Raw genomic sequence first — 12,301 nt, 5'->3', positions numbered from 1 at the left:
ACACACACATACATACACATTTTTGTACCAGAATCCTAATTTTAGTGTTATTTTTTTTAAAAATAGAATTAAAAATGTATACTTTTAAGCTACAGTAACTTTTTTTTTTGTAACTGATCAAAACCGGAAAACGATGATTTTTTTTATGTGTGTAAATTTTGTCTATGGATTGCATAAAAAATAAAGCCATTTTTTTAAAAAGACAATAAGGCCAGGTTCACACCGTTTTCCAGAACAGATCTGGAACACGGTGCATTGCTTTTTACCCGAGATTTTACTAAGACTTTGCTGATAGAGTGTTTGTTTTTTTTTGTTTAGCTTCAAATGGCCTTTCAGTTGCAGTCCAGTGCGTATGTATGTATGTATGTATGTATGTATGTATGTATGTATGTATGTTTGATGCGTTTCCGCACTGGAAAAGCATCAAACATGCATACATACATACGCACAGTTCCAGACCAGAGAAAATTAAACAAGCAGTAAAGTTTTTTTTAAATCTGGTCTGGAATGGACTGCGCTGGTGTGAACAGAGCCTGCAAATAACATAGGGATACATTGGGATGCTTTTTTGGTCCGGGAACAAACTGTTCTGGTCTGGACATTATGTGAACAAGCCCTACAGAAAACGTTGTATTACTTTGTCATCTTAAGTTGAGGAAGGAATGGGCCCATAACAGAAATATAACAAATGTCCTAGTTCATAGGGGTGTACAGTGTGCCCTTTTTTTTTCCTTCTATAAATTGCTCAAAAAATAAAATAATTTCTGGAAGACAAACTCACCTAATGAACGCCTTGCTTGTCCTATAAATAAAATAATGCGACATGCATTACGTCATCATCTTAACTGGCTACATAAACCGGTCCATAGCAGAAATGTAAAAATTGGTCCATAGGGAAGGGGGGGAGGGTGTACAGGGGTGAGCCGAACTTGTCAAGGGCAACACAAAAAGCCAGATAATAAAAGGATCACATGGTAAAGCCAACAACACGTCTGAAAGGAGGAGCAGCATCTGCATGGAGGCAACAGAGAAAGCAGCTGGGCAGCAAAATGATGAATGACAGGATGCTTAGGTGAGGAGCTGACAGATGATGGATGGCATCTGCTGATCATAAATGTAAAGCAAATTAAACACAGTCCAGATCTTAAGATTTAATAAATACATTACAAATGATAATATATAATCGTCTTGAACAAGCTGCTGCAGGTGTCTATTCTTCACGTTCTACAACTAAGAACACCGACAGGAAAAAACAAAATTAAGCTTTTACTGACTTCACCTGCCGTCCCGGACCAAAACAACGGCTACCCCACAGACGTACCCCACTTACCCGGCACGAGAGGGGCATCGGCGGTGTCAGAATCCGATCCCAGTGCCAACGGGATGGGGAAAATTAGCGGCAAAGGATTTCAGAGTAAAGAGCTCATAACGAGAGGGAGCGACATCTGCGGCTGACGGAGAAGAAGAATTTTTACAAGAGGAAAATGAGAGGATTTTTCCAGTGATTCGGGGAGGAGAGAGGAGGAGAGAGAGAGAGAGAGAGAGAGAGAGAGAGAGAGGTGCACCGCCGCCGCCGTGCTGGACGCAGAGGGATGCTGAAGATGTGACCTCGGTGAAAAGGTGGCTCCCCAATTACACAGTGACGCTGCAGGACGACCCCTCCCCGACATTCCTCAACCTTTCAGGAAGGGCAGAGGAAACAAAGGAAGAGCCGAGATAAGAACAGAGAGAGAGAGGAGGCTGAGCGAGCGGCAGGTTGAAGGCTGGAGGCGGAGGACGGAGAGGAGCTTATATGGGTCCGAAGAACGGGGCAAAGACTCCGCTCCTTCTGGAGGACCCCGACAGTCCCAGAACACAGTCGCAGTGCCCCAAGTCATTGAGCTCCAATCTATTGCTTAGGCTGAGATGACATCTTCAGTCTGCTGCAGGGAGGAGGAAGCATTTCCTCAGTCTCCACTCCCACAGTGATCAGTCTGCTGCAGGCAGGAGGAAGCATTTCCTCAGTCTCCCCTCCCCCAGTGATCAGTCTGCTTCAGGCAGGAGGAAGCATTTCCTCAGTCTCCTCTCCCCCAGTGATCAGACTGCAACATTGTAGCAATCTGAAAGTGACGGGGCAGCAGGGACTGATCTGTGTTGAACATTTCTGAACAGCCAAGGACTGCACAGGTATCAGGTTTGACATGATTGTGTCATCTTAGTCCAGGAAGTAGATGGAGACCCCGGATGATGCCTGAACAAAAATGGTGCCGTCCTTCTGGAGAGAAAAGCAGATGAAGGCATTGCCGGGGGGGGGGGGGATACTGCGAGTACAAGTCTCACGCGGGATTCCTGCACAGATCTAGAAGAAATACACAAAGCTCTCCAAGAGTCCAGGAGGAGGACACACACACATGACAATATCTGCTCATCCCTGAGTTTAGCTTTGAGCCAAATGAACTCAGTTTGATCAATGCTCATGGATGCCAGATGCCGAACTCCAGACTTTCCCGGGTGGCTCTTATATCTCCCATACCTTCCCGAGCCTACATACCTTCCAAACCCACGTACCTTCCAGACCCACGTACCTTCCAGACCCACGTACCTTCCAGACCCACGTACCTTCCAGACCCACGTACCTTCCAAACCCACGTACCTTCCAAACCCACGTACCTTCCACACCCACGTACCTTCCAAACCCACGTACCTTCCAAGCCTTCTGTGACATCTCTTCCCTCAACATGTCCAGCTCCATACTGTACCTAGGTAACCCCCATCTCTGCAGTCAACAAGCTGCAACTTTCCCCTCCTGAGGGATTTTCGTGAGGACCTCAGAACGTGAGCCATTCATTCTGTTTATTTCCCCTCTCCATGTATATTATTTTGTGGGACCGCATTCCTCGGCTTCCCCCCCTCCTCTGGCCCAGCATAGGAAATCTTTCGCCAATTATCCAGGCGGGCAGGAAGTGTGACGGTGCTACAAAACAATACAGTGTTTATTTATACAGGCAGAGCGAGGAGGAGAGAAGAACCTGGGGAATAATATACCGGATTGTGACACCTACAGGATTTGAGGGATTGGGGGGGCGAAAAAAAAACCCAAAAAAAAACACGATACCAGGGATAGGCAACTTAAGGCGCACGTGGCAAGGAGGGCATGCAATGTAACCCAAAAGATCATTACAGTTTTGGGCTGGTACTCTGGGGATCCACCAGTGTGCTCCTGCTCCCTACAAACTCAACACTGCTGCCCAATACCAAACCCAGCTATTCTATCTAACCCTAAGGCCCACAAACCTCCATGATGTTTTGGAGAGGCCCGTCTGGCATCCCTGATGTTCAAGTACCCAAACTTCTACCAGTACCATTGTGGGCGCACCTTTGGCTGCAGACATTAATACATCCAGCTACCCTCTATAGGTGCAGGAATTGGGGTCTGATCTGAGATGTGAAGGTGTAAGAATTGGGGTCTGATCTGAGATGTGAAGGTGTAAGAATTGGGGTCTGATCCAAGGTGTGAAGGCGCAGGAATTGGGGTCTGATCCAAGGGGTGAACGTGCAGGAATTTGGGGCTGATCCGAGGGGTGAACGTGCAGGAATTTGGGGCTGATCCGAGGGTTGAAGGTGCAGGAATTTGGGGCTGATCCGAGGGTTGAAGGTGCAGGAATTGGGGTCTGATCCGAGGGTTGAAGGTGCAGGAATTGGGGTGATCCGAGGGGTAAAGGTGCAGGAATTGGGGTCTGATCCGAGGGGTGAAGGTGCAGGAATTGGGGTCTGATCCGAGGGGGTGAAGGGTGCAGGAATTGGGGTGACCTGAGGGGTAAATTTGCAGGGGTTGGGATCTGAAGTTTGAAGGTGCAGGAATTGGGGGTGATCTGAGCTGTGACGGTGCAGGAAATGGGGATGATCACCCTTATACCCTAATAGATTGTAAGCTCTTCAGCCTTTGTGAGGCTTCAACTTTGCACACTCAGACTATGAGCAGTCCTATCAAGGATTTTCTGTGTGTTCCAGACCTTGGTTTGACTTTTACACCCCCCTAAATTCCATGTGTTAATGGCATTCCAGATCAAGGAAATTGCAAGCAGGAAGCATTCAGCGATCTTTTTATAGCCCCCAGCATTGTACGAGCCAACTTTTCATTTTCTTGATTAGCTGTTTACAGGAGCCCAACGGTACAGAGGACAAGCAAGGTGTCTCAGAGCACAGGGCCCAGAGGGGTTGATCAGAGAGGACAGGGCCCAGAGGGGTTGATCAGAGAGGACAGGGCCCAGAGGGGTTGATCAGAGAGGACAGGGCCCAGAGGGGTTGATCAGAGAGGACAGGGCCCAGAGAGGTTGATCAGGGAAGACAGGGCCCAGAGAGGTTGATCAGGGAGGACAGGGCCCAGAGAGGTTGATCAGAGAGGACAGGGCCCAGAGAGGTTGATCAGGGAGGACAGGGCCCAGAGAGGTTGATCAGGGAGGACAGGGCCCAGAGAGGTTGATCAGAGAGGACAGGGCCCAGAGAGGTTGATCAGGGAGGACAGGGCCCAGAGAGGTTGATCAGAGAGGACAGGGCCCAGAGAGGTTGATCAGAGAGGACAGGGCCCAGAGAGGTTGATCAGGGAGGACAGGGCCCAGAGAGGTTGATCAGGGAGGACAGGGCCAAAGGGGATTTTTGGCCAGGGAATTTACATGCCTTTAGTACTTTCACTGATCAGGAGTTGGAATTTTGCTGCATCTGTGTTCAGGGCCAGGACTGACTGTTGACACCAGAGGAGACCAGCAGTTGCAGGAGATCAGGAATGACGGCCTCCACATTTCCCACATTATAGGTGCACTGTCAAGTATTTACATATTCCTGACAACTAGCAAATTACCACTTCGCCTCCCTTCAGTGGCTCAGCAGTTAAGCTCACCCTGCTACCCCCTCCCAGTAGTGACTCAGCAGTTAAGCTCCCTCCTCCCAGAGGTTACTCAGCAGATCAGCAGAAGCAATTTTGAGTCCAGTGGAGGAGCCAGTACAACTGTTCAAAACTAAAAGGGAAGTCCAGAGTTCAGTTTTAAGCAGCCATTCCGTGGTGCAGCTACATTGCTGCTTTCTAAAGGACCTCCTTTATCCTCAACCTCCCCCCAATTCCTAGATAAGCCAGAAACCTTTCCTACACTATGCCCCCAAAATACAGAGGCAGAAAAAAAAGGCAGCTGCATGATTTATACACCGATCAGCCATAACATGATGACCCCCCTAATATTGAGTAGGTCCCCCTTTTCCTGACCCGTCCAGGCATGGACTCCACTAGACCTCTGAAGGTATGCTGTGGTATCTGGCACCAGGCTGTAAGCAGCAGATCCTTAAAGCCCTGTAAGTTGTTTGGCCTCCATGGATCGGACTTGTTCTTCCAGCACATCCCACATATGATCGATTGGATTGAGATCTGGAGAATCTGGGGGCCAAGTCATCACCTCAAACTCATTGTTGTGTTCCTCAAACCATTCTTCAACCATTTTTGCAGTGTGGCAGGGAGCATTATCCTGCTGGAAGAGGCCACTGCCATCAGGGAATACCGGTTCCATGAAGGGGTGTACATGGTCAGTAACAGTGTTTAGGTCGGTGGTACCCGTCGGAGTAATATCCACATGAATGGCCGGACCCGATGTTTCCCAGCAGAACATTGCCTAAAGCATCAAACTGCCTCCACCGGCTTGCCTTCTTCCCATAGTGCATTCTGGTGCCATCTCTTCCCCAGGTAAGTGACACACACGCACCCGGCCATCCACATGATGATCCATCAGACCAGGCCACCTTCTTGAATTGCTCCGTGCTCCAGTTCGGATGCTCCTGTGCCCATTGTAGGCGCTTCTGGCGGTGGACACGGGTCAGCATGGGCACCCTGACCTACAGCTATGCAGCCCCATACACAACAACCTGCGATGCAACTTTCTACCAGAACCAACATTCACTTTATCAGCAATTTGATCTCCAGTATCTCTTCTATTGGATCGGACTACACGGGCCAGACTTCCCTCCCTATGTATATGAATGAGCCTTGGCCACCCATGACCCTGTCACCGGTTTTCCTTCCTTGGAGCACTTTGTCGGTCTTGACCACTGCAGACCGGGAACATCTCACAAGAGCTGCAGTTTTGGAGTTGTTCTGACCCAGCCGTCTAGAATCACAATTTGGTTCTTGTCAAAGTCCCTCAAATCCTCACACTTTTTACATTATTTCTGCTTCCAACACATCAACCTCAGGGACAAAATGTTCACTTCCTGCCTGATACACACTAGTGGTCACAATGTTATGGCTGATCGGTGTATATTTGTACAGATCACATTGAATACAGGAATTGGAGATGGTGAATATTTAACAACAACATTGAGAAAGTCAATTACCTCCGGACGATCATTTTGAGGATTTTGTAGGATCCTTTGATCAGGATTAAAGCTTCTTGCCGCGATCCATATAGAGGAGTACCATTAATATTCACCAGTTCATCCCCCACTTCCATCTTCTCACTTTTCTCTGCTTTGCCGCCATCTTCAATCTGCCGGAGATGAAGAAAAAAATCACGTTTGGTAAAACAGGATTCAAATTCCTTATTATTTATTACATATGATCGTTTTCCTTCTTGTCATCACATTACTATGTATCATCTCTCTATGGACTCCGGTCTATCCAATACATTACTATGTATCATCTCTCTATGGACTCCGGTGTATCCAATACATTACTATGTATCATCTCTCTATGGACTCTGGTGTATCCAATACATTACTATGTATCATCTCTCTATCCCGCCCCCCCATTGCCCTCTACACTACCCGCATCAACAGGTTGAGAGCCAGTGTTGCCCGTCCATCCAGAGAACTTTAAGAGGAAGTAAATCAGGGCAGACATGATGCAGTTTTATAGTTCTTTAAAATGGAACAGTTATAAAATGATAAAATAGCTTGCATTGAACAGGGAAGGGGTTGGGGGAGGGGGGCAGTACTGCTGATAAATGAAATGCTGGCCGGTGATCCACTTTACCCACCTCGAGGCGTTTGCTGGACTATTACACATCAGTGTGAAATATGGGCAGAAAGATATAATGCAACTCATGATGAGACATCTATTGGACGGTGTCCACGGAACAGTCTGTACAATACCAAGATGTTTGTTTGAGAAGACTTCAAATGACTTGTGTTTGTCTAGACCCAGTGCTGATAAACCATTGCCAAGGATAAATAAAAAAAAACCTGTTTGCGTTCTTCCCTTGTATTTCGAGTGGTTTCCTATCAGTCTGTAAGCAAAGTGTAGGCGCTGTACTGTACTTTTGTGTAGTAGGCAGGAGAACACTTTAGGAGGTGGCGGCCTCCCGAATAGTGTGCATTTGTCGGCCCGTCTTACATACGCTTCCCAAGATCAGGTGCAATGTTAAAAATAGTTATTTCATGGAATACATTCATGCTGAAGACCCTTTATATATTAAAATGAACAATCAGCCATAACATTTAGCAACACAGATGGGCAACGACAGAAAAGGTCCAAGGGGTCCATAGAGTCCGCCCTGTTCATTTTTATTACAAAAAGAACGGCAGAAAAATCAAAAACGTACCCTTGTAGTGGGGCTACCCCTGCTCTGTGAGGATTGCCCATTTTGTCTAAGGCAGGGATGGCCAAACTCTGGCCCTCCAGCTGTGGTGAAACTACAAATCCCATGATGCATCTCTCTCCGGGAGTCATGTCTGTGGCTGCGAGAATCTTGCAAAGCCTCATGGGATTTGTAGTTCAACCACAGCTGGAGGGCCGCAGTTTGGCCATCCCTGGTCTAAGGGGTCAGATACATCTTTATAACTCACTTGATCCACGGTCCTGCGCTCACCTCTTAACTATGGATTTGTCCCTTGGCATGCTCATGCCTAACGCGGGTCAGGGGGACCTACACCGGGGTCTAGTTGCGGGTCAGGGGGACCTACACCGGGGTCTAGTTGCGGGTCAGGGGGACCTACACCGGGGTCTAGTTGCGGGTCAGGGGGACCTACACCGGGGTCTAGTTGCGGGTCATGTCAGGGGACCTACACCAGGGTCTAGTTGCATACAGAACATAAAAGAAAAAAAATGTAAAAAAATGCAACCAAAAAAAAACGTTTCAAGTCCCCCGCCCCCCGCATACACGCGCAAACATGCATGGGGTGCGTCTACATGCAAAATCGAAAAATTGCGCTGCACATGTTACATATGGCTGCAACAATTCTAGGCCCATCAATTACTGGTTACATTAAACTGTTGAGCAGTAAAAGCTTTTAAAATCGTCTCCTATGGGAAATTTGGGGTATTGTATTTTTTTTGCGGTTTCACGGACGCATGCAATTTTAAGGCTCCACATGTTTGGTATTTCTTTACCCGGCTTGACCCCATCTTTTATATTTTACCAAAAAATTAGGTATTATATTCTGTTTCTGTGCACTAAAATGTCATTCTAGTGTACTTTAGCCTAAAAATACCGGTTTGATTTAAATTTGCACAAATATGGCACAAATGTTTCTATTCTACGGGGCCTCTACTGTCACAAAATATATCATTGCTTGGGGGTTTGAAGCTGTATTCTAGCCATAAAATTCAAAGTTATCATGCGTGTGCAAATAGGAAGAAATTGCTCCGGCCAGCAAGTGGTTAAGTGATGGTACGTGCGTGTACAAGCCCTCAATGTCTGCAGCAAAGGCTACTTGAGCAGGTCTTCAGTCTTGCCTATGGGTCATTGGCTTGCAAAGCTGAAGTGCTATTAGGCCAGCCTACAGATTTGTCAACGTTGGGATTTTCAGCATGGTGGAAGATTTAGATCAGAGTGCCACCTGGTGGTGAGCTGCAAATCTTGTTCGGTAAACGTTATGGACAAAAAATGCGACAATGAAAAAAAAAATGCAACGGGAAGAAACTGACCAAGTTATAGATAACGGATCCACTCTACCTTCCTATAGATCTTGATGGAGCCAGTAAAGGCAGCAGAACACCGAACAAGTCTTAGTCTTTGCTCAGCAGGGTCTGAAGATTTAGGAGTCACCCCAAAGGCTACACCTAATGGTGGCCATACAAATAGCGATTGGTACCAGCGATCGATCATCAATTAAATGGCGATGGACTTGCCAGAGTCAAAAGCAATTGAGAGCTTACTAAATTTATTGATTGAAGGGTAATTTTAATCATTTTCAACACACTAAAATGATCGATTGTATGATACGGTTTATTTGTGACCACCTTAGAAAAAGAGAGCACACGGGAGGAATGAAAAACACGAATGGAGCCACCACATTGAAGAATTGGGAAGCTGCAATGTATTAAATACATTTTAAAGTGTCTCTCAACTCAAGAACCACAAAAATTCCATAATGCAGGTAACCACTTCTTAGACATGGGAGCTGAATTCTCATCCAGGGTTCCTGCAGAGGTTGCTTGGGGTTCCTTGAGCTGTGGCTCTCATCTGATGGTGCCTGCGTAGTTCCAGGGCCAATGTCACATGGCAGAACCATTGGCATGACACTGGAGATCTTTTTAGAGATCAGTAAGCGTAGAATTCTGACCACCACTGTAAGAGGGTCATTTTCCCTCCCAAGTAACTAATTTCAGCAGATCTTCCCTGAGACCTGAAAAGAATTTCGATGGTGAAAGGATTGAGACAGGCTTACACCCCGGTCCTCCAACTATTCTGCACAGCAGCTCTAGATGTGGATCGCGTTTTCCCTATGGGCTTCCTAAATAAAGGATAAGCCTTCTCAATGGGTCACCATCATTCCATAAGGGTTCCCCTAGTTATGGAGACTTTTATTTGATGGCCAACTAGTCTTCTATGTTAGATACATTGCCATCCATTGAACATCTAGGGTGATCAATGTCCTCAGTAGCAGTCTTCTTCTGCAGCACTGAACATCTAGGGTGATCGTTGTCCTCAGTAGAAGTCATCTTCTGCAGCACTGAACATCTAGGGCAGGGGTGCCCATTAGGTAGATCGTGATCTACCAGTATGGTGACCAAGGTAGTTGCGCTAGGATATATGGCAGAAATCAAAAAACCAAAATACAAGGAAATAAAAAAATATGATCAAAAAATCCAGCTGCAGCAATATCTATCAAGGTGATCAATTGTAAACCGGTGTGCTGCGCTTGGTTTTGTGATGCGTGCTATATTTAATCTTTAAATTATGTGATGTTTGTAAGACTTTATCAAAAAGGTAAGTCTTCACGACGAAACGCGTAAAAGGAGTGTGCTGTTTCCCCACTGACACCCTGGAGAGAGGCTATATATAAGTTGCTTATGTTGTTGTACCTATGGAAGTCTGTAAGTACAATCATTTTTAACTACTTGGTAAATAAAGCATTTTGCATCTGCACTTAAATCCTGTCTTCTCTCCTTTGGTCGGTCCCCCCCTCGGCTTTCTGGCTGATCCCTCCGGAGTGCTCTCCAGCCTTGGAGGTTGTCTAATTATCGCCGATGAGAGGAAGTGTAGCCTGACGGCAGGAGAGGACAGAGAAACTAACAGAGAAGGTTTCCTTTTTCTATTTTGCGGATGTATCAATAGAATTATAAACAAAAGACATTGGATTTTTAATACCGTTTGGTAGAAAATAGACTATTGGTGTTACAACCCTCGTGTACACACTTTTACACTTTTTATTTTTTCCACCTGTATTTATTCACTTAGTTAAATGTTGTTGATTGTTAGATTGATCTATTTTTACATTTAACTATTTAGTATCCACAACTGTATTTTCACTTTATGGCACATAAATGCATCATTAATTTATTTGGTTCACATTTAACTATCTAGTATTTACATCCGTACTTTTACCATATTTATATGACACGTATAATTATTAACATTCATGCACATATGCACTTTTGGATTGCATATAGTTGCAAGTAGGATCCGATCACTTGCACTGTTTTTAGTCTGTGGTATTACAAACATCACATAATTTAAAGATTAAATATAGCACGCATCACAAAACCAAGCGCAGCACACCGGTTTACAAGTGATCTACCAGTAGCTCTCAAAGCTGATGCTGTTAGATCACAAAGGGTGTGAATGGCGGCCCCTTTATTCCATGTTGGCATATTTATTTAGCTGTGCATACATAATTACCTATTAGCCTGAGTCTGCTGAGCCAAGCTCCCTGACACCTTTCTGGTGGATACTGGTGTTTGAAGTGCTATGTATTACATCAAAGAATATTAGTTTACACAGCCTGTTGCACTGCACTGTTTGCAAAATACAGCAAGGTGAGTCAGGAGAGAGAGCGGGGAGAGACAGCCAGGAAAGAGAGAGAGAGGAGAGACAGCCAAGAGAGTGAAGAGAGACAGCCAGGAGAGAAAACAAAGAATGACATCCAGGAGAGAGAGAGAGAGAGGAAAGACAGCCAGAAGAGAGAAGAGAGACAGCCAGGAGGATGAGCAAGGAGAGACAGCTAGAAGAGAGAGCAAGCAGAGACAGCCAGGAGATGGAGAGCGAGGGAGGGTTTTTTTCGTTGGTAGATCTCATGTAGCTCGTCATTTGAAAAGTAGATCTTAACACAAATAATTGTGGGCACTCCTGATCTAGGGTGATCAATGTCCTCAGTAGAAGTAGTCTTCTGCAGCGTTGAACATCGAGGGTGATCAACGGCCTCAGTAGAAGTCTAGGCCCTAGATGTTCAGTGCTACAGAAGACTTCTACTAAGGCCATTGATCACCCTAGATGTTCAGTGCTGCAGAAGACGACTTCTACTGAGGACATTGATCACCCTAGAATCTATGGTAATCAACGTCCTCAGTAGAAGTCTTCTTCTGCAGCACTGAACATCTAGGGTGATCATTGTCCTCAGCAGAAGTCTTCTGCAGCACTGAACTTGTTCTACATAAAAGTGACAAGTTGCCCTCATTTCAGAAGTATCCCCTAGTTATTGACTCTTTTTTTGATGGCCAACTATTCTTCTGCACTAACTGTATGTTGGATACATCACCTCCCATGGATCAACTGGGGCTGTCCATGTCTTCAACAGAAGTTCTCTGCAGCACTGACATTACAGCACTTCATAATATGCTGAGGCCACAATGATAAATGCCAAGGAGGACAGCAGTTCATACTGTATGCACGCATTCCTAACATCAGGGGTCGGTAAACTGTCCACAAAGACATCTGCATGAGGGGTCCTGGCCACCTATTATACCGTTCTGCCAAGACAAGAGGCCAGTAGATTTTTTTTTAGGTAGCACTACTATCTCTTCTTTCAGATCTGAAATTGTAACTCAACCTTTGCAGCCCCTAAACGCGGTTAGCCATTTGAAAGTCTGAACAAGAACGGCAGACATCTGCCAAGGTTGCTC

At 45.8% G+C, this 12,301-nt stretch overlaps 1 protein-coding gene across 1 annotated transcript in view; it reads right to left on the bottom strand.

Annotated features, from left to right (window-relative positions):
* SHROOM4 (shroom family member 4) overlaps positions 1-12,301 on the bottom strand; it is a 62,783-nt gene that overhangs the window by 21,677 nt on the left and 28,805 nt on the right. The window contains exon 2 of the mRNA XM_018576951.1: positions 6,355-6,506. Within this exon, the coding sequence (XP_018432453.1) occupies positions 6,355-6,506 (152 nt within the window). The remainder of the gene's footprint in view (positions 1-6,354; positions 6,507-12,301) is intronic.

Source organism: Nanorana parkeri, unplaced genomic scaffold (genome assembly GCF_000935625.1).
Source record: "Nanorana parkeri isolate BGI_ZX_2015 unplaced genomic scaffold, ASM93562v1 scaffold81, whole genome shotgun sequence".
Classification (NCBI taxonomy): Eukaryota; Metazoa; Chordata; class Amphibia; order Anura; family Dicroglossidae; genus Nanorana; species Nanorana parkeri.
Note: the sequence above shows the minus strand (reverse complement) of the source record. Positions and strands in the feature narration are given on the sequence as shown.